At 42.1% G+C, this 23288-nt stretch overlaps 1 protein-coding gene across 1 annotated transcript; it reads left to right on the top strand.

The window, feature by feature from the left end:
- Positions 1 to 9747: 9747 nt before the first annotated feature.
- Positions 9748 to 21918, top strand: CIDEA (cell death inducing DFFA like effector a). Its single transcript, XM_052704066.1, has 5 exons — positions 9748 to 9885; positions 12464 to 12608; positions 12816 to 12962; positions 14768 to 14949; positions 17814 to 21918. The coding sequence occupies exons 1-5, from the start codon at positions 9848 to 9850 to the stop codon at positions 17944 to 17946; spliced, it is 645 nt and encodes a 214-aa protein (XP_052560026.1). The 5' UTR covers positions 9748 to 9847; the 3' UTR covers positions 17947 to 21918.
- Positions 21919 to 23288: the final 1370 nt, after the last annotated feature.

Raw genomic sequence — 23288 nt, 5'->3', positions numbered from 1 at the left:
CAAAATAAAATCTTGCTGCGTTACCTGAAAACCTGGTTGTGTATGGAGCAGAGTTTGGCACAGCTGTTGTTAAAATGACTGCTTGTTTTCTGTAACAGCACCCCACAGTTTCCTTCAAACAAGAGATTTTCATTTTCTTATCTCTATTCTAACAAATGCCTTTTGTACTGATAAATCACACACCTTCATTATCATTCAGTCCTGAAAAAATATAAAGTAGATTGCTTGAAGTAGCAATCGGGTTCTGTGGGCACACCAAGAACAGAGCTCAAGCTAAGCACGGAGCCACCTGCTGACAACCAAGTATATTTGTCTCAAATCCTTAAAGTCAAAACGAGGTGGTGTTCATAACACATACTGATAACAAGAAAATAAAGAATAAAAAATAGAAAAGTCAATCTTAGCAAACACAAGTCTTTTATTCCTACATATGCTGATTTTAGACTTGCTTCTTTTTTCTAGAAAACAACAGTTCATAGTAAGTTTTCTACGGCTCTTTATCAAGAAGAGGGAGAAAAGCTAAAAAGCAGATCATTAATATCAAGTGCAACTGCACCACAATCCTGTTGTACCCTAAAACACATGTAAAACACCATAGATAGTGCATGCAATATTAGAAAAATTTTTGGCATTTACCAACACTTTCAAATTTTCATTTCAGCGTCAGCCAAATCTGCACTCACCCTCATTCTGTCTGGCAGTGAAATGAGCTGCCAAATCCAGATTAAAAAGCGCAGGATGCAACACAACCAACCTCCAACCAGCATCTGCATCAAAACCACCTGGTGAGCTGGGGTAGCTCACTCTGAAAGACAAGTTCTGTCTGGGGCTTTAAATAAGCCACTTTGCAGGCTGGTTATTTGGCCTGCTCTGCCTCATGTACCTGTGAACCACTCAGATGCTTTCACCCATGATACCAAATAATCTGTGCACGCTCTGGTGTCAGGTGGCAAGTACACGTGAAGACTAAAGGCCATGAAAAAGCAGGATCTTTTCAGCAAATCCTCATGACTGGTGTTTGTTTATTTCAATTTAGAGCTGCGTGAAGAAATAAGCAAGGGTGTACACATGAAGCCCTCAGATACCTGTTTATTTCCTTCTCAGAGCTGTACGGAAGCAGCCTAACAAAACCTGATGCAGCTATTTGCTCCCTTTCTGGCCTTGTTTTCCACAAATCCTCCACGGTTGCCTGTGTGACTGGCAGGCTGCTACTGCCCGGGGCTGCACCTGAGCCACCCTGCTCCTCCTTGGAGCTCAGGGCACGTGCAGTCCAGCTTGCTCCTTGCCCTAACATTAGCTCTGACCTGGCCACGCCTCAAAAGCCTCATTTAAAGGTTAACTCAGCCAGACTGTCTTGCCAACAGAGGGCAGTGCTACGTTTAGGTGGATTTCTGTCGTGGCTGGCTACGCCGCTTTTCAGTGTACCGGCACTCAGACCCGCACTTTGTAGATGCCCCACCCTGCACAAACAATTTCGGTTGTGCTAAAAATCACCCAGCAGCTCAGCTGCCCAGGGCCGCATCCAACCTGGCCTTGAGCACCTGCGGGGATGGGGTGTCCACAGCTTCTCTGGGCAGCTGTGCCAGTGCCCCACCGCCCTCCGAGTAGAGAATTTCCTCCTAGTCTAATCTAAACCTACCCTCTTTTAGATTAGAGCCATTATCCTCTGTCCTGTCACTACGCTCCCCAATAAAGTCTCTCCATCCATTCATACAGCCCTCTTTAAGTACAGGAAGGCCGCTACAAAGTATGCTTGCAGCCTTTTCTTCTCCATGCAGAACAAGCTGTCTGGATGAGAGCCTGCAAGATACGGTTTAGTGCTTGTGGTAGCAGCAGTAATGAGAAGACGGTTGGACTAGATGATCTTACAGGTTGTTTCCAACCTTGTGATTCTATGATTCTACGATTCTAAGCCCATAGAATATTTCCTGTCTTCATAGGAAAGGTGCTCCAGCTCTTTGATTATCTTTGAGGCCCTCCCCCATACTTGCTCTAACATGTCTTTCTTGTGCTGGGGGCTCTGGAACTGAATACAGTACTCTAGTACTCATGCCCAAATCCAGCTTCATCACCTACCTCTTCGAAGGGAGGTGGGATACATACCACAGACAGATCCCAAACCCCTACGCTTTCCCTAACTATTCTGTTTCATTGGCATAAAACTCATAGAGTTAAAAAAGGATGACCTTTTACCTTGGATACACTTAGGCAGTATATTGGGCATATAAAAGTACAGCTTGTTCTCACCCCAGTGCTCCCCAAATGTGACTATATCAGCATTTCTTTCTTCTTTCTTAAAACAAAAACAAAAATCCTAAAACACTTTAAAATGATGAGTAGGCCCAAGTTTAACTGAGAAAGTTGCTGAGGCAGAGGCCTTGGCTGAGTGCCCATCAAAATCAATAGGAGTCTTTCCATTTACTTAATGGGCTTTAGGCTGAGCCTTGAGTGAAGGCAGGGGTGGGAAGGAGGGATCTTTGCTGATTACACACTAACAAAGAAGTATTTGAAATAATCCACTGCCATCTGTTTTTGATTTGCTAACCCCCTCAGTTGGGCCTCAGCAGAAAATCTATAAGGTGGATAGAGAATTAATTATCACCAGAATGGTCCATCTCCATTTCTCACCTTCCCTGAGAACTACAGTCATTGTCCACGTGAAATATTTCCTTAAGTAGATACAATGCACCACCAAAAAACAAGAGATTATGATGGGTGTTAAGTATGTATACATATATGTACTGCAATTTTTATACAGAAGCATATTTCTTCAGTTGCTAAGAGCTGCTTTAAGATCTCTATATATTCATAGGAATAGTAACATTATATAGGGTTTGGGAGTAACATTACCTGGGTTTGGGAGTGGAAAAGATAATAAAAGATAATAATATTTATGTCTCTTCAAGTAACACATTAGTAATGTTTTCATGTGACTGTTTGACTCTCTTCATTATCTTAAAGTCTAGCCCCAGCTATATGGACATCAAGCTGATGATTCTATGATTCTATGACAGGAATCCAGTATCACCACATGCACTTTATACATGGCTATGACTATGTGGGGGACAAAACAGAGGGACACCACAGAGACAAGAAAATTACGAGGACCAGACTATTGGATCCATTCTAATAAGAGGAGAAATCCCCTCTTCAGAGCAATCATCTACAAGTAAGAGCATGGAATTTTATTAACAATCTGAAAAATCAGAGTTCTAGAGGGAAGAAGGGCACATAGCTGACTGCTGTTTTTTAGGGGACATGAAGTCTCCTTCGATGGGAAGGAGATACAACCTGTGAATCCAGTAGCTCAGAGCAAGAGGGATACAAAGTACTTGAGCCATTTACTTTCACTGAAAGCATACAATTGTTTACCAGGCTCCTTATCTAACAAAATGACTGGAAACATAACTTCTCTGGCAACACTCCACCAGGCAGTGACATCAAACAGAAAAAGGAAAGCTCTTCTTTCCATTTCCTCCAGAGACAGCTGCTTTAACTGCAGATTTACAGTATACCCTCTACCGATTGCCCAAGAGAGGGAGATTTTTGTTTATTTTTTTATTTTCATCAAAGAGCTATCCTTTGTCTAGGGTGAAATATCTCGTTCTAAATGAACGTCACAAGTCATTCCCTGGCCCAAGGTGATCCAACTGATTCCAATGAATTGCATTGAGTTTGGTTACACAAAAAACGGGCACACTCACAACTGAGGCCCAAAGGTATCCTCCAAAAGCATCCAGAAGATTTTACTGATTCCCATTCCAAAGAAATCACTTTATAATTTCAGATTTGCAGAAGGCCCAGACAATATTTCCTCAGAATGATCAATTTTATGGACAAAATTAATATTTATGATAACTTAACATGAGTTCAGTGGCATTTCAGAACATATTGATTTGTATGCTCAGTATAGAAGTCCAAAGGCAACAAATGATGACAAAGTATGTAACTGATGACTCATGTGGAAGGAGCTGATGATCTCTGTTGCGTGAAAATGGCTACAATGCCTTTTATTGAACCTCACGAAAGCCATGAGAATGACTGACAACCAGATTCGCATCTGCTCTTTGGTTCCTAAGTTACTCTGTAATAAGGTACAAGAACAGACTCATTCTTAGTCATTCATCACAGGATCAAATGTGGATAAGACTGTGAATACTCCAGCTCTGGGTATGTCTCAGAGCTCTCTTATCGTGTCTGCAGTGGGAGTAGTAGGTCCCTAGTATCTACCAGTAAGAGAATGGCTCAAGCGTGACTATGAGATAAGGCTGACCCATATTCTCCTCAACACATTCCATGCACTTCATTTCAGAAATTAAGCAAAACTTGGCCGCTAAGCCATCAGAAAAACAAGGCCAGAGACTGGCTAGCAATGCTCACCTTCTCTAGCCTCACTCTAAGTGAAGGGTGTAGTGACTTCATGGTATGAAGTATCAGTTCCTAGCACAGAAGGAGCATCACCAGTATAGTAACATACAAATGGAGCAAAACCCAAGGTAATTATGTTTGTCAGGTTGTTACTCAATGGTCAGAATCAAAATCAGCAAAGCCAAAGCTGAGGAGGTGGATGGGTTGGGAGAGAGCTGCTCAGACAGTGTTCGGTGTGTGAGGTAGTAACACAAATCTGAGGTTGTGATATGGGAGAAGACAAGGGCATTGGAGCAGAAGTGACCAAGAGCAGTAGGTTACTGTGTAAGGAACCTACAACCTGAGCATACATCCCTTAAAAATCATTGATCAGACTTGGAAGTTAACAAACCACAGGCTGAAAAACGTTGGTTTGAAAGCAGTGGAACCCTTAGGAAGATCACCCATTAAGCTGTCTGGCTACTACTGCCTTGATCTTAACATTATTTTTTACAAAAAGAGAAGACAAAAATATATATATTTTTAATTAAACTTTTAAAACATGTACTATAAGATGTAAAATACAGACATTCCTTTCCCAATAAGATATTTTAAAATATCCTTTTTTAAAATTAATTAGTGCAGCTACCAGGAAACCTTGAGCTCACAGTTGAGTTTGGAGGATTAAAAGCTCTGAAGTGTTTCCTGGAGTCTTGAACTTCTTCAAGGTCTGCCATAAAAATCCTAACACAGCTGTACACCATGGGACATTTTCATGCTTGATCGCCTCTCGTTTTATAAAGTAAAATTTAAAGCTTATGAAATGAAAAGTCACGTTTCTGTCTGAATGAGGTTCACTTTTCTTCCTAGAGGGAGTATCACTAAACTGTAGAGATGTTAGAAACAGAAGCATTTCTGTTAGCTATTCAGTCTTATTTAGAGCTTATATCTTCTGGAAGTTGCAACTTTTGAAATGTAAAATAAAGCATTTCAGAATATCCTTGCAATCCAACAATAAATAAATATTAATAGTCAGTACATTATCTCCAGTAATAAATCTCACAGGCAAAATTTTTGCTTTTTGTTAGCACCGTCATCATACAGCTCCCCATGAGTCAGCTTTCAGCCAAATGCTGCCCACAGATATCTGCAATTCATTCACATCCACAGCACTGCCAAGGGGGGCAGTCAGGGCAAAGCCCTGCCTTCCAATCTTAACACCCTATCTAACTATCAAACACCCCGATATAAGCACGTGTTTGACAAACGTCACACCTCTGAAATATTCTTGGTAGGGTCTTTTTCCCCATGTACAGTGCATGTGCCCATCCATCAACACCATCTTGTTAAAATTATCGACAACTTCAAAGAAAAAACAAAGCAAAATACCCGCCCAAGAAATCTCACAACAAAGGGCTTTTTTTTCTGGGCCACATGGTTCAGTGAAGCAAAGGGTTAGGCTGTTGTTCAAAAGAGGCTTTCAGAATCGGAATCTTTGCAGACCACAGAACCGTTTCCAGGCAATTACACAGGATTTTATTTGGTGCAAAAAAAAAATAATAATAATCCTCCATCTTTTTCTGCATAGTGTTGCAGAGCAGCAAAATGACCGTCAGGAGGAGCCTCATTCCCTCCTGTACAGCTAATAAAAACCCTGTGACTCCTGCGGATGTGTTGGGCATTACGCATTAGGGCTTTATCAACAGAGATTTGAAAACTACAGAAAATGGTAAAAAGTAACATCATGAGAGCATCTACTGCACAGTCTTATCTCAAAGCATACTGAGAATGAGCAATGTCTTTATCATATAACTCTGTCTATATCATGCATGTGGCTTGGCAGAAGTAAACCAAAGCCAGAGGCAACACAGGCAGGAATCCACTGAATAGTAAGAGCAGTCTAGAAATTAATACAGATATTTTGTGTGCAAAGTGGAGAATAGAATGCTGGGTCTGCATGAAAGCAATAAGAAAGAATTGAGTTTACTTAAGGAGAGTCTCAGGAGTGCTTCTTGCAGAAATCAGACTGAAGGATTGCTTAGCAAAAACAGGAAAGGGCAGAAAGGCTGCACAAAAGGTCGGCTTTTGCAAATGTAAACTGACCCTTGTAATCTGCTATCTTTGTTCCTAACACTGCTTTAAACACACTGTTTACTTCTTGCACTCCCCTCTCAGACTAAGGTTGGTCGGATACAGAAACTTCTTATTCTGCCTTGATCTCACTCACATAATTTATCAGAGCCTTGAGGAAATAGAAGAAATGTCCAAATTGATCCTTGGGTTCCTGATTTGTCCCTTGTGTCACCTGAACGCTGCCCAAAGCAATGCTTGTGTGTGACTGACGGCACACTTTCAGCAAGAAACTGATCCTCACACCTATCAGTCCCCCAGTCAAAATGTTTCCTAATGTATAGTTTTATTCTCCATTCCTACGGGTTAATCAGCAATACACATGATGCTTTGCAGCACTCTCTGACATGACCAAAGCCTGTGATTCACCTCTCCACCCACTCCTCCTATTTCCCGAGCTACACAGCCCACACACCGCGTTTTCTGGATCTGCAATCTGCTTTACTCTGTGTCTGTTGTGATTTGTCAGCAATTTTCCTGAAAACCTGCTCTGATATTACATGTTCTCTGATATTGCATGCCCAGAGAGGTGGTAGATGCTCCAAACCTGGAGACACGCAAGGTTAGGCTGGAGGGGCTCGAGCAACCTGACAGAGCTGTAGGCGTCCCTGTTCATTGCAGGGCAGTTGGACTAGATGGCCTTTTAGGTTCCTTTCCAACTCTAAGCATTCTATGATTCCATGAACTTGCTGTTGGTAAAACATGGCACATTCAGACTTTTTTTCATAATGATACAATTACTGTGAGAAGTGGGTCAAGCAAACTTGTTCAACTAGAACCAGGGCGCACAAATGAGATGTATGGCGTCAGCTGCTGCACCCAGCCAAGGGGCAGCCGGGCAGAAATGCAGTCAGTGGGATCGATCAGCACAATTACTTACTGAACTCCACCTCCAGTGTTCACTCCCTTCATACCATCCGTGTACTTTGTCCCCTGCATGATTAATGTTTACAGTGAAGGCTAGAGCACAACCTTGCTGAGTATTTTGGTCTCCTTACCTCAGCTTATGATTAGTTGGTTTTCTCTCCCACTGAAACAGCGGGACGATTCTGTCTTGGCTTTCCTTACAGTTAATGTTCTTATACTGAATGTTATCTTACCAAGTCTGTTTTTAACAATATTTCATTTTTTTATGTACCTGAGCCAAAGCTCCTGCTACCGTTTGTTACTCTTCCTTAGCAAGACTGGTTTCTTCTTTCTACTTGATTCCTCATTAAGTTTCAGTTCACTATTTGACCAGCTTAACCTCTTCCATTTCTTCTCCATCTTCTTTTCCTCCATCATAACATATTGATCCCACCAATAATGTTTCCTTAAGAAAATGACAGTTTCTTCAACCTCAGGCTTATCCCACATGGTCTTGTTCCAGAGTCCTGAGAGACTTCTTATGTCTGTTTTGTTGAAGGGCATTTCCTCTGTACTGCTGTTCCCCTGTCATTTCACGATCTCAGTTGTACTGCCACATTCTCAGTTTAGTTTTTTTCACTAGCCAGAAATAAATCCAAAAGATTTCTTTTAGATAAGGTAGTTATTTCCTCCATTTTCTGTACCACAGTCATGTCCAACATGCTGCAGTTTAAAAACACAACTGTGTTTCCTTGTAAAACTCCTGTGCTTAATTAAAAAAGTAAATAACATCCAGCCCTCTGGAAGCACTGGTAACAATGCAGTGGAAGCCCTCTTTATAGCCCACCAGAAACCATAGCATCGCATACTGAGATTTTTCTCCAACGAGGCAAATCAAATCATAGAATCAGAACCTGCCCCACTGGAGGTACTCCATATGGAGTAAATCCTTCCACTGCCTATCTAGGAGAGACAGTCAGGACAATCTACAGTACCTGCTGCCGTTGTTTATAGACAACATTCATCAGAAACATTTTCGCTATATAATTAGCATTGCACATGCTTTGGATCTTATCTGTATGATGATGTCCTTGCTGGTGCTCCAAGATACCTCAGTGCTGAGGAGCCCAGCTCCCATGACAATGATTTTTCCCATTTGATGGTGTTATTGCTGCTTGTTTAGGGGTACTGGAAACAAACAAACAAACAAAAAAACACAACACCTCATAAATGCCCCACTCTGCACAAACAATTTTGGTTGTGCCAAGGATCACCAGCTCAGCTGCCCAGGTCCTCGTCCTACCTGGCCTTGAGCACCTCCAGGAATGGGGCACCACAGCTTTTCTGGGCAGCTGTGCCAATGCTTCACTGCCCTCTGAGTAGAGAATTTCCTCCTAGTACCTAATCTGAGCAACATGTATTAGAGCACAGGAAAAGAAGGGGTTAACATGGAGAAGGATACCCTCACACCTGTAAGCCTTAAGTGGCCTGAATAGGAAGAAATGAAAGCCTGAGCTCAGTTCATAGTGGGAAGGCTGTTGGTCTGAGCTTTGTTACTTGGGGCAGTGGGAAGTTTACTCCTTCTGAGTTGGAAAGACAAGCTTCAAAAGAACAACTAAAACAAGCAAAGCGGATTATTTGCCCTAGGTTAACAGGTTTGTTTTAGAGCTGATAAGGGTTCCAATGCTGAGGTTTGAGGACATCCAGCCAGGTCTGGCTGAGTGCTGAAAGAAGACCAGAAAGTGAGGAAATACAGTGAGTTCTTCTGTGAGAAATTATGGTTTCTGTGCTGTGAGGAAATATGGTTCTTCTGTACTGCACAGGCTGGGCCAGAGAGCGATCCTGGCCACTGGGTGAGCCAGCTGTAACCTAGGACCTGGAGACCTCTGGGTTGTCACCTCTGATGGGCAGTAACAGGGAGCTGCTAGCCCTGCATCAGTGCGCCGTGCAGCGCCAGCCCTGGGGCTCCCATGCTGTTTTATCTGTGTGGTTTTGAGCTGAGAAATACCTTATGTTGGCCCAGAGGCCAATGTAAAAAGGAAATAGTGCACTTGAACCTGCTCTGTAACCACAAGTTGCTGCTCCTTGGCCCCAGGAAGGCTAAACGCCTCCTCTGAAGCCACTACACACATTAATCCAAGCTGTAAGCTTATTCCTAGGCTCTAAAATCAGAAGCTGAAGCAGTTTAATCTGCTGATTTGCTCTAATGCTTAAAGGCTTCAAATGAGATTGGCTCCTGCTGTTGCTCTATTAGCTGCCAATCAGTTGTACACGAAACAAGAAATCGCTCCCAATCTTTTTTTAAGTAAGCCTTAACAAAAAACACCTTCCATCTCCGGCACTTTGCCTCGCACCTACCGGTACGCCGGACCAACGCTACGGCTGCCAAACCAGCGGGACTCAGCGCGACCCGCGCTCCCGTCCCTGCCGGGGCCGCCCCTGGGCCGGGCGGAGGGGCGGAGCAGCTCCGCTCCCGCTTAAGTGTGGCGGCGGGCGCTGCCTCGCGGCACGGCCGGGTTGGGCCATGGAGGTGGCGCGGGACTGCGTGGGCTCGGTGCTGAGGTGAGTGAGCGTGTGCGACCGGGGCCGCGTCCTGCTGGCCCGGGATGGGAGTCGGTGCCGGGCTCGCGGTTGCGTGCGGCCGCTTTCTCTGCACGTGTGTTTATAGCTCGTACCGGCTGACAGCACGGCGGCGGTGCCGTGTCTGTGTTCGCATTTCAGGTGTGCTGCGTGGGGGGAGGTCCGGCGGTGTGCCTCACGAGCGCCCCTGGGAATAGACCCTCTTCTGGGATCTTAGGTTTTAGCAGAGGAAGCGACTGTGATCTGACAGAAGTCAAAGTCTGCTCTCTGATTTCTGGCTTTTTTTTTTTTTTTTTTTTTTCTTGGCTTTGTTGTTGTTGTCACCGTCATTTGTCTGTGAACTCTAACCTACAAATCATACTGTGCCGTATTCTGAAGCCCTGCATGTTGTGCAACGTTCCCAAAGACCATTGCACCATGTTCTTAGACAAACATATGAGATATATTGCAAGTAGAGATAACAAGTGAAATTAGTGTCCAGGGCTCAGGGCAGGCTTTAATCCCTGGCTTTGCCTCCAAGGAAAAAAAAAAAAAGCAAATTAATCTGTCTCATCAGCCCTGGTGCTGCACTGAGTGCTTGGGGCAGCATCTGCAGGTCCCTCTTGAGCTAGGGCCAACTGGATAATGCTGGAGCACATGGGTGAAACAGCATCAGCCTCAAAGGAGCTACCCGAGTCCTGGATTGCTGTGAGGTGGCAATCTGGAGCTAAAAATAAGTCCTGATTTACAAGCCTTTTTTTTTTTTTTCTCCTTCTTTCCTCTGGTAGAATTAGACAGCAGTGTGAGGTCATGTGTGGTTCTTTAGCCCAGAGGAAGGCTCTTCAGATCTACAAGCATGGCACGTATTTGGCTTTGCTGGTGCCTGAGATGAACCCTTGCTCCCGAAAGATCTCAAGTCCTCAAGTTGTGTCCCCAGTGCTACTGCTTCTGCATCAGGATACGTGATTTGACTTCTTTCCTTATGCTTTGTCTTCTACGAATAATAACAAGGCTTAAGTAATGAAAGAGAACAGGACTGATATTCACATAAAAAACACAACTTGGTAGTATTGCTATATATATATTACTCAAGTGACTATTTACGCAAGAGTTCTCGTATGTGTGGAGAGGGGATAGGCTGTGGTAGCTCTGAAAGTGCTGTGTCTTGAATCTTGAGTATTGCACTTCCAGCATGTAGGTGCCCAGCGATGCGGAGGTAGATGGACGCCCTTCATACTCAAGGAGTAGATTGGAGTGATTCAGGTTGGGAACTACTTGCAGCCTGACAGGGTGACTGGGGAACTGCTCATGGAGTCAAGTGTAGAGATTAACACACACCCTGTACTAGCACATTTTTCTTCTGTGGAGAGGTAGTTAATGCTGTCATCAATGCTATGTTGTCATCTTGTCCTCCTCCAGGAGGGAAACACTTAGCTTTTTAATCTGGTTTCTACAACGTTCACTGAGTGTTCACACATACCCCCTCTGTTATGCCATGTGTATATTTGGTGAAAGCCAGAGGAGACAGAGCTCAGACAGTACTACCTAGAGGCTATTAGGTTCAGCTTGAAATAACACTTGAACATCACCCTCCTTTAAAAATAAATGAGAGCTCCAGTAATGCTTATTAGTTTTTTAGGAAAAGAAACACCTTAGTGTGCACGTCACTGAAATGTGGGACTGAAACTCACCAGCCCAAAAGATAGGTAACAGCAACTTCCAGAAAAGTAATATCCCAAAGACTTGTGAAACAATGGTTCAGAATGAGAGCAGGAAAAAGTTAATGAGTGAAGCTCTCACTAGCTAGTCACCAAAGTGACTTTCTGTGTATCCTGAAAGTCTGTCGAAAGACCACGTAAGAGATGTGGAAAAGGCATGACTGCTGGAAATCAGTCTTCCAGGTGGTGGTTTTTGGCATTCCGTTTCAGTTCTTTAAGCCTCTCAGCACTGGAGCAGGCTCCCAGTTTCTTTGATCTTCATTGCCTTTGACTTCCTTTGATATGCTAGGGTGTGAATAAGCCTTATTATGATATTTTCAAAGCTAAATGAAGTTCTGTGGGTATTTATAAACACTTTTGCAATTTGCAAATCAAGTGTAGCTATCAGAAAGTTCCGCTTGAATTCCACCTCTGTGTTTTGAATATGGCTAATATGTTCAGTTTTCATAAAGGAAACTCTCATCTTAATGCACAGTCAAAATTAGTCTTGTGTACCCTCCGAGTGTTTGTCTTGAAGGTAAGTAGAGTGATGTCTATGGCTGAATTCAGTAAGAGCCACTGCCTTTCTAATTCGCTATAGTGTTAAAACCTCTTGACGTCAGCTGAACTGAGCAGCAACTTGGCCCACATCTGCTTGAGATGGTTTTCATTGGAGAAGGGTTTTCCAATGTCACTGGCAAGAGAGTATTCAGAGACAGCTTCCTATAGGGTTATGTAGTATTTGCTTTTGAGAGCAAGCTCTGCAAGTGTGCCGTGACCTCTGAATTACTTGTTTAATGTGCTTATGTACTGAACTCAACAGTCGTCCTTCTCACAGTACTTGACGTATTTTTATAACTACCCTGAATTTTTATTTATCTTAGATCTTTGGTATCTGTGGGAGCAGCAACAAAACAGACCCTGTTCCCTCCCCTCATGCCTGCAGGGAGACCTTTCCGTGTATCAAATGCCTCCAGAAGCAGCCGGAAAGGAATTGTTGCAAGCAGCCTGCAAGAACTCATCAGCAAGGTACAGCAAACATTCCCACTCTGGCTGAAATTTATACTGAAGTACAGTATCCCAGGAAGGCAACCCACAAAACTGTGTTCTTCTGAATGTCACTAGAGGGGAAGTTCAGGAGAATGCAGCAGATAAGCAGTCTAAGTATTAAAGCGTGGTAAAAAATCCTATTGATGGAACTGCCATTTGAATTCTATCATCTGCTGTTTTTTGCAGACTTTGGAAGCCTTCCTTATAGCTGCTAGCACAATTACTCTGGTTTTGGAAGAAGATGGCACAGTTGTGGACACAGAAGAGTTCTTTCAATCCCTGGGTGATAACACACACTTCATGGTTCTAGAGAAAGGACAGAAATGGACACAAGTAAGTGCTCCCTGTCTCCCTCCTACTTGAACAGAAGTGTATGGGAAGAGGTCAATTGCTCTGAAGTTCTTGGGAATAGGAGAGAAGAGGAAGAAAACATTCCCTAAAGAAGGGAAGGTACCAATTCCCTGTTAGTCACTCCATTTGTTGTCTCTTGCTTGGACATAAATTGTTGACAAGGATCTGCCATGAACTGACATGTTACAACTGGGGGGAAAAAAAAAAAAAAAAGGTGAAAGCTCTTATTTTTACGGAGCTCCAGGAATAACAGTTCTTGAGATGTCCTGTAACACAAGAAATAAGGACTTCCATTGCCTTAAGCTAAAAATACTGTCTTTTAAGTTTATTTTAGACAGGAAAATGCCCAAATTAAGCAGTATAAGACAAGTTTTGCCTTGTTTGCAATAGTAACTTAGTGAAGATTAGAAAAATGCCTGAATTTAATCTTGCAAATAGCTAAATGTTGTCATCAGAACCTAACATTAGTCTTTATACTTTGACATATTTTAAGAGCTATTAAAATTGCCTAGCTTTGGTTTTCTAATAGTGTGCTCTCTGTCCAGTTCAGTGAAGGAGTGTAGTTTACCTGTACATTGATAAGATGATCAAACTCCTTAGTGTCTTCAGTGAAATAGTTGTTACTAGAAAGCTAGTGTCAGAATTTCTTCTACCAGGTGCAGAGCTAAGTCAATTATAGGCAGGCCTGCTATTTGTTTGTACACGCATAGCTCAATCGTGTGGCCCCACTGTTTGGGCTTTTGCAGTGTGGGCAGGTTGTGGGCAGCTTCCCTAAGGTGTCTCACTGAATTATCAACCTGCACATTTGGTCTTGAGCACCAAGGGTCCAAAAAAGGGATTGTAACCAGGATGTGACTCCACCTTGCTCTTTTGCCTTATGTCCTGCTTGGCATGGCAGCAGGACAAGTGTAAGTGCTGCCTCTCTTCAGGTGTCATTTGGAGGGTAGCACCAACTCTGTCATGCTTTATCCAGATGTTGTTTGCTAATGGGAGATGAACATATGCTATCAACTGTGTGTACAAAACTTTTGTTGATGGGGTTCCAGTTGCTGGAGTTGGGAGCTCAGAGGCTATCAAAAATAAATCAGGCATAAAATCGCTGGCTAATGATGTACCATAGTGTTTAACTTGGACTAACTTATCGTGGTGCTATTTGAGCGCTGGGTGACAAGTATAAAAAGCTCCAGTCTTGCACAACCTTATTGCTTCATATGGCAATCATAAGGCAGATTGGCAGCTGCTAGGATATGAACCTTGAATCAAATGTGCTGAGCAGAGTAACCCATGTATCCACTAGATGTCTCTATAAATATGGGTCTTGCTGACTATTTTTCTTATTGAAGCAAATGGCCCAATCTTGAAAAAGGACTGCAAGAAGGTCAATTTCAAGTTGAAAATGACTTTTCATACTCCTTTTTCCTCATAAATTCAGTATTAAAACCTAGGCCTAATCTGTAGTGATCCCCTCTTACTGTCATTCTTTAGCAAGAAGGAAAAGTGTTTTGAGCCAGGATTTGAAATGAGAACTTGACAGTTTTTGCAAGAAGCAAAGTTTTTACTTTACCTGAGAAACATGTACTCTTTGTAGCATCTCCAAGGTTGCTGATCAGTACTGTGTTTTGTCCTAAATGAAAGGACCTAACATCCTGTTAATTTAGTGTCCTGATTGTTTAGACTAACTCCAAAGACTGCAGTGAGTGAGCTGCCTCCAAAGAACTGCACCATTAACAACTGTCTTTCTATAGTTCCTTGAAGTATGGTATGATCTGTCTCCTTCTTCATATTAGACAAGAAATGGAATTGTCCCTGCAAGACAAAAGAAGAAAATGGGAGTAGCTAACATCACGTTTGATCTCTACAAGCTGAACCCTAAGGATTTTATTGGCTGCTTAAATGTGAAGGCAACCTTCTATGAGATCTACTCAGTGTCCTATGACATCAAGTGTATGGGAGCGAAAAGTATATTGCGGTAAGTATGCTTCCATCACTGATCAGGCATAGGCATTAATGTAACATCTGTTTGCTTATCAGTTCTATGAAGCCAGTATATTTATAGACTTTGTTTTTTTTTTATTAATTCTTACATCCAACCAGTCTTCCTTCAATAGCTGTCCTGTATAGCTATGCTCTTTTCCTTGGAGGATTTCCCCAGATTCCTTTGGCTTGTTTAAGGAATACAGTGTGCTGAAGAAAGCTCACTGGTGGCAGAGGTATTAAATCTGGCTGCCAAATTCACCTCTGAGAAGCCTAGCAAGGACCACTGACTTCTACAGGACCGAGCTGTAGTGAATTGTAGGTTTGGTAAAACAGGCTGTTTGGAAACACCATTTCATGCAAGTGCAGAATGACAGCACCTTGTCCTGCCTACTGCTTTCAACTGTGAAAGTCAGTGCCATGTCAAAACCAGCTGCCCCAAATGAAGAAAACTTCTTGAGTTTAGACTCCTTCACAGAGATACTGTACTTTGATTTTTGACAGCTGTTAAAGCAGCAGCCCTTAATTTCCCTACTTGACTCATTCCAATCTGATTGAGATGCAAGACTGTAATTACTGCATTCTCTTACTCGAGGACCAGATCTACTTTGTACAGAGTAGATTACATACCTGTAAGCAAAGTTTTTACTTGACCTAAACAACGTATCTTTACTATGAAGTCTTCAAATAGTCTCTAGACTCATTGATGCAGATATTAAGCACTGTAATGCTGATCTCGTTCCATGCCTCAGACCTCTGTCACTCTGCCTAGGCAATCCTTGCTTCGTTCAGGCTATAGTCCTGTGTAACTGTAGATGAGACTACAGCAGTGACTGTGCAGCTGTACACTATACTCGTGTACAGTACTGTCTTACTAGTCTCTTTAAAGCAAATACCTACCTTCAAACAGCTGCACTCCTGCAGTTCCTGTGTTTGTCAGTCTCTTGAGCCAGAACAAACTCCTGATTTCTGGCTGTTATGGAGATGAGTGTCAGCACTAGAACTTGCACTGTCAAAGAGAATTTTAAGTGACAGTTCTGCCTTGCTTCCAACACAGTGCAGCTGGTGAGAAAGAAACAGTGCTGGCAAACAGCTGAAATAGCTCTGAAATTCTTCTAGAACACTGTTATGTTACAAAGAGTGGAAGGGGAAGTGCCAGTGTGACAATGGGAAAACAGTCCGCTAGCAAAGAGCAGGGGGAGGAAAGAACCTGGGGTGCTCTCAAATACTACAGTGAGGCAGTCTCTCTCAACTTGCCATTTAAATGGGGGACACGTGGTGTTCAATTCTCGGTGTATTCTCTGCTAATGAGTTCTAAATAGCTAACTCTGCGCTCCCTCTGAGCCCACCTGTGGAGTGTGAGGAGAAACAACTTTAAAATACTGCAGTTATTCATTGGTGGGAGAGGCTCAAAACCTGCCAGATCCATTTAGTCCATTTCCCTTAAGAGTTTCTCCTGTCTTGTCCAACTAAAGGATCAAATGTCCAGTTCAACAAATAACTTCCTCCATGGCTTAAGTGACAACTGGTCTCAAGTACAAGTGACACACTGCAGCTGCTCAAAGCTTGGCACCAGGTGCAGCTTTCTTTGTGACTGTGTGGCCCTTTGGCATGCACTGTCTTGTGAAGGGAAGGACATATCAATGTGGCATATCTGTGGGAAGCATAGGAAAGGGTATGCTGTGCTGTAAAGGATTCCTAGACTCTGTGTGCACAGAGTAATCGACAGTTTTGAAGCATTAGATTTGGACTGTAAACCTTTTAGCACACTGAGGGGAAAAAAAACAAACAACCCTGAATTTATAAGATAACTTTTATGTTCTCTGCTAGAGCCCAAAAGAGAAGTAAACTGCAATTGTGAACCCCCTTGCTTGTTTACATAGGAATTCAGAAAATCTTCCACCCTTGATCCCCTAGAAGGGGAATCTAGGAGACACTAGTTTCATTTTCAGAAACTAGTTCTTTTTTTTTTTTTCAATTTTCTGAAAATTCTGAAATTTTTCAATTTCAGAAACTGATCCCCTTCCAATTTTGATGTAGTTCTGATTTTTGTATGCCATTTCCCCAGTGCTTCAGCCTCACATGTTTGAGGGCCTACTTTCAAGGCTTAAATATCTTTCTCAGCACTATCCCCATTGTTTCGTGGAGACTGAAAGGTAAAAAAAAATACAATGAAATTGAATAAATGAACACTCAGATATGATTATCTCCATTCCTTAGATATCCTGTGGAGATCCATAGTCTGTATTGTAAACTTCTGATACTTGCCTGGTCTCAATTTATGGATCTGTACAGATTCCACCTTGTGATACATCTGCGTGCTGATTCTTCATGTGTTAAAACTGACACAGCTGTGAACAGAATTCTTAATATTTGCAGTTTGGACAGCGTAAACTTGGCTGGCTTCACTTGTTTTGCTGTTGGGCACTCAGTGTAATGCAATTGCTCAGCTTCAGTGCTAATAAAGTCTGATCTGTAGCTTTGGGGTGCACACAGTGTTCTTACTTCCTGGCCTGAAGGTAAGCATTCATACATGCTGCAGGAATGCTGCTGGGCTTTCAGGCATAGTTAAATTTTCTGTGGTGCTCTGGTAGTTTGAGTGATGGTTTTCCAGACGGCCTAACAGGATGACAGACTGATTTGTTAAATGTGTTTTCTGGTTCTGCCCAAGTCTACAACACATGAATAATTTTCTGTCAGTCAGTGCCCATGGAATGTATGGACTTCTCAGAATTGAAGAGGAATAAGAGAATTCTTAAATGTGTCTAATTCATCCTTAAGGTGCGGGGGATGGGAGAGCTTTGGAATGTGTTTCCCTGTTGACTTTTTTTTTTAATTAACAAATGGCTTTTCTTGTAGGAAGGTGCTTCAGATGATATCCCACATGGCACAAATAACTGGACAGTTTCTCCTCTATACTGGAACATACATGTTGCATTTGATGGGTGAATATGATGAAGATGCCACTTGTACAAGAGCACAGCACAAGTAGAGACCACAGCAGCACTTCTGATATTGGATCCTTTTGTTTAAGGATGATCTCTTGCCCAAATTTGAATGTAATGATGTTTTAGTAGGGAAATATCCACTAAGGTGAACTAACATTTTTTTTTTTCCCCGTTTGGGAATGCTTATAGGCCTTAGTTGTAAAATAAGTGTTTGGTGTTCGTGGGCTCTTAACACAGCAAAAGGATGGGTGCCTAATGACTGGGCAAAAAAAGAAGAGAGGGGCAGATTTTTACCCCAGCAACTCGGTGGAAAATAAGATTATTTGGAAACATGTGCTTTGTGGATCATTTCCTTGTGCTGATCAAAACACGGTTTGTTTTCTTTGTGGCTGTCTACTTGCCTTTTGAACAGACAGGGCTGTCCTTTTCTTTTTTTCTTTTTTTTTGTTTTATCCTTAACACTGCTGGTGTTAGAGTCCAGCTGGCACTGGGTACATAAAGCTGAAGTGTACTTATTTTCTTTTTCAAGTAATGGGAATATACAATACAACTGGTTCAGTGACAATACTGTCATGAAGTCTCATTCAACAAAGCACAATTACTATGCAGAAGCTTAAAATTTAGCCTTATTTCCCTTAAAACAAGTAAATGTTCTGTATAACTACTTGTGTTGTTCTTCAAGTCTATAGGAAGTTCTGGCTAATATAGTTTTTACCAGTTGAAAAGCATGTTTTTTTTTTTTTTACTATGTGTGATGTTCCACTCTGCCCTAATGCATTGAATAACTTGTCATAGATCCATCCATATGGCTTACTGAAAACCTTCTGAAGATTCCTTCAGGGGTTAAACCTTCAATTCTGTAATTTTTGCTCTTCAGCTATGCATATAGATAACACTACATTCCAAGCTGCACTTGAAATGTTGGATTTTGATGCCCCTGCGTTGGGGGGGAGCAGCAGGACCTTACCTACTGTGTAACATATACTCAAAACTGGGTATTTGCAGTGTTAGTCTCTAATACAAACTATATTAAAGGAAAAAGTTTTTAACCTTCGGATATAATTGTCTGAAAAGCTTTATACAGTTTAGTGAACAGACTGGTTTTTGGAAAGGATCTCCTTGACTGTGAAGGCAAATGGGAAAACAAGTAGTGGTAGGCAGTTGTGACAAAATACAGACACTGTTGTTGAAGGGGGAATGTTCAACTCCTGTTGTTCATAGTTGTGGCTTCTGAGGTTTTTATTTGCTTTCTTATGATGAATTTTAATAAGTTACATTATTAAGACTGAAAGCCATTAAGGAGATAACATGCAGGTAAATATCCTGATTGCAAGTGCCACTCAGGAAGAGAAACTGTGGTGACAGGGAAGAAAAAAAGGTAGGAGTGGAAGGACTGACATAAGCTCCAGGGTGCTTGCCTTGCTTCTGCAGAGACAAAAGTCCTTTAACCACATACATCAACTGCACTGATTAGTTGGAGGAAAACCTGATGTGCTAAAAGAAGAATAGATGGATTGAGATGACCAAGCATCATGTTTGGTGGAATCCATTTTATCTGTAAGCTGGATCTCTTTACTTCAAATGTTACTAGTATGTGGAAGTATTGCTCACATTTATCTGCCAGGTTCACTTTCATATGCTTTTTTTTGCCTGCCTTTTATGGATCTGATTTTTAGCCAGCTGGAGCTGCATCCTTCAAATCAGTGTTGTGTGAAAAGCAGCCTAAAATCGATCTTAAGGACTAATAGACATAAGTCTGCTAAGTCTCTACCTGTCTCTTCAGTAATGGTTTACAAATGAGTAGACAGCTAAGGAAGAAACTTTGTGGCTTTTTTTTCCCCCAATTTGTTGTTTCCCATACGCTTCTGAATATTTGCTGGAGGAAAGAGGGGTGGTGAGGCATGCAGCTCCAGGCAAGAGGTGGACTGGTTTATTTTACTCATTTTTTCCCATGGAAGAATGTCTGCACCTTGCAACACTGTTAGGTTTCCTTCAGGAGAAAACAGACTACTCAGCAGGTGATGCGAGAGAGATTATGTTAAAATGAAGACTTTATCTATATTGTTCTTTCCCCTACTTCTACCATGATTGTTACTGTGGTAAATGTTGGAATTTTTCTACCCCCTATCAAGAAACTGCGCTTAGCTGATGTAGTGCAGGGACTCTTTCAGCTTTTAAGGACCATTTATTGCATTTAAACGAGCCCACCTCAAACATTACATTACATGTAGAAAACTTTCTAGGAATATATACATTGCTAATGGTGGAAGCATCAATGTAGGAAAAAAGCAAACAATATACTTGCATAGTTCAATATTGCATTCATCTGCTTCTTAAACTTTCTACAATTTGAAGGCTTTTGCAAGTCTGAACCATGTCGATCTCAAATTCTGTCCTCCTAAAGCCAGAGGCAGTTATCACAAAGCTAACACTCCGTAGTTTCCAATGGTGTTACTGTAGGACTAAAAGGCTAACTCAACATGAATTTGCAATGTTTTTAAGCAGCTGTTTCTCTGGCAGGCTAACACTTAATGCTTGAGTTGCTGAAGGTCATGTGAGCTGCAATCTCCACTGTGGTTCAAATGCAAACAGCTGAAGAAAGTAGCTTGACTGATATTTTCTCAGGGTGGGAGAAGTGTCTTGGAAAGTTTGGAGTTTGTGGAATTACTCCATTGTTTCTGAATCTGGATTTTGCCACAGATTTAGTATTTAGAAGATATTTGCTGCTGTACCAACTGTTCTCCAGAGATAAAGTTTTGGCTTCTGGTCAAACCCAGAGGAGTTTGTTTTCCTGAGTTGGAGCCAGTTTGAGGGTTGTTGGTTTTGTTGTTTGTTTTTTTTTTCTTTTTAAACAGCTTGCTTAAGATGTGTAGCTTTTACTTGAGCTGTGTGTGGTACACAGCAGGGAAAAACACTTCTCTAGCTTTTCTACTTGGTGTTTTTATTTATTATTTTTTTTTTCTTTCCCAGAGCCCTGTTAATCTGCACTTGTTACTGTTGCAGGCAAAGCTGGTAACACTAAAATTTCAAAAGCATGAAACATGTTTTTTCCCTCGTTGCTCGCCCTGACCCTCTTTCCCTGTTGCTTTGCATCACTTACTAACAATGCACCAAGTCATACTCTGTAGTTACCAAAAAAGGAATTTTCACTGAAGTACTGGATCTTGTTGACTCAGGCACTGCTCATGCTCTGCAGGCAAAACAAAGCTGCTCTTTTCATGACTAGGATGAAGGATCTAATAGCTTTTCTGTGTGTGTATAACTTACTACTTAATTTCCTTCCTTTCACAAACTCACAGAGTCGTTGCTTTCTTGCACTTTCCTATTCTTTCAAGAGAAATAGGAGTACAGATTCTTCTGCCTGGGGGAGGGGATAAGGCAGGGTCTAAATTCCTTAGAGCATTAGGGATATGCTGTAGGAAATACCCCAAACCCTTATCTGTAGGAAAGGGAGGGGTTAAAGAAAGGAAAACAGGACTTTGGGCTGGAAGCTTTTTCAGCACAGTAGGGAGGTAGGCATTAACTATTTAGGAAGTGTTGGTAATTCTAAATGTGAACATATGATTGTTTGTAATGGACTAGAATTATAACTCTGAATCATTTCAGCATACTTCTTAGAGAGGTAGAACTTGAACTAAAGGCACAAACTTCTTTAATTAAAGTTTAAAGTCAAAGCACAAAGGAGTTTGAACTTAATGCTTCGTTACTGGAGGTATTAACATAATTAACAGTGTACTTCAGTTATAGTAATAATCCTTGTGGGGTTTAACATTTATCACTATTATCACTACTTTCTATACTTTGCCATAAAATATTTATGAACATGAGAATTGATGTTTTGCTAAAGGAAAAGATAATATTTTACCATTTCAAAACTAGAACACGGTAGTTTAACTTGCTATGGAAACTGAGATGGGTGAGAATGATGTGAGTGATGGCAATATTTTCTGATATATGGTGCCAATTTTGAGGAAATGCATAAATGTCCATGAATAAAGTTAAATTGTGGCTTTGGATGTTGTCTCTATTGATTTCCAGAATAATTTATTCCAGAAATGATCATGATTGTTAATGGATCCATGGTCTGCTGCAGAATATTCCCAAATGCTGGACGCAGTAGTGAAGTAACTGGATGCTGTTATGTGGCTCTGAACTTCTCTACTGCTGACTCACTTTCTGGCCTCAGAGAAGCCATGCAAAAATGTTTCCTTTCACACAGAAGGAATGCCCTCCTCCGTCTTTTACCAAAGTTGCAGAAGATTGCACACTATATAGTACGGGAGAGGGAGGGGATTAGGAAACAGCTGGTAGGAGTTGCCACTAAATAAAAGGCTCACGGAAATGACCTAAGGAAAGACTCTCTGCAGTTATTTACCTGCAGCTACAATGGTACCCATTTTGACTGCATAAAGATATTCATTTGATTTTGTGAAATATTAGATTTGTCTAATCCAAAATTAACTTGTGCATAAGGAGCAATAGCATGTTAGTGTGGTGTGAATCTAGGATGCTTCTGCCTGGTGAGTACATCCTGTGCTCAGCTTCAGTGACAGTTTCACAGAGCTTGACCACTGAACAGTTTTTCCTTCTTGGGAGAGAACTGGAATCTTATTAGTTTAGGAGAGTATAAAATAAACCCAATACAGCAAGGCTTTGGTAGCAGAGTGGTCTCAAAGTGGAGAGACTAGGGGCTCAACAAAGCTGGTCTCAGATGCTTTAAAATAGTCCTGCCGGTGTTCCAAATTGAGCCAATCAGCAGTGCTAGTGGTACTTCTGGAAATGTACCTAAGGAAAGACCAAAAGGCACACTGCACCAGCTGTGAGAGGGAGGAATGATGAAAAACCATGAGATGAACAGCTGGACAGACGCTAAGGTCACTGAAAAAGGAGAGGAAGGAGGTGTTCCAGGCACTGGAGCAGGAGTTCTCTGCAACCTCTTTGCTCTGTAGAAGATCATAGTAAAGCAGGCTCTCTCCCTGCAGCCAATGGATACCGTGCCGAAGATCCCAGTGGCTGTGGAGGAGCCCATGGTGGAGCAGGTGGATGTGGCCTGAAGGAAGCTGTAAGAATGACCGAGCCCTGACACTGGTTGCCTGGAAAGGCTGCAGGGTCTCCTCACTGGACATCTTCAAAACCAATCTGGATGTGGGCCTGGTCACTTTGCTCTGGGGGCTCTGAGAAGGAGTTGGACTAGGGGCCCTTCCAACTCCAACTGTATTGCGATTTCTGTGAGCCTGTGCAGAGCCCAGGCAGGATCAGAGTGTAGGAACTGCAGCCCATGGGGAAGCCATGCTGGAACAGTCTCCCTCTGAGGGACTGTACCTTTCGGACAGGACCAGCACTGGAGCAGTTCTTGAAGGGCTGTATCCCATGTAAAGGACCACAT

Source organism: Tympanuchus pallidicinctus, unplaced genomic scaffold (genome assembly GCF_026119805.1).
Source record: "Tympanuchus pallidicinctus isolate F22 unplaced genomic scaffold, pur_lepc_1.0 scaffold5, whole genome shotgun sequence".
Classification (NCBI taxonomy): domain Eukaryota; kingdom Metazoa; phylum Chordata; class Aves; order Galliformes; family Phasianidae; genus Tympanuchus; species Tympanuchus pallidicinctus.
The sequence above is the reverse complement of the archived record's forward strand: the minus strand, read 5'-3'. Positions and strand labels throughout refer to the sequence as shown.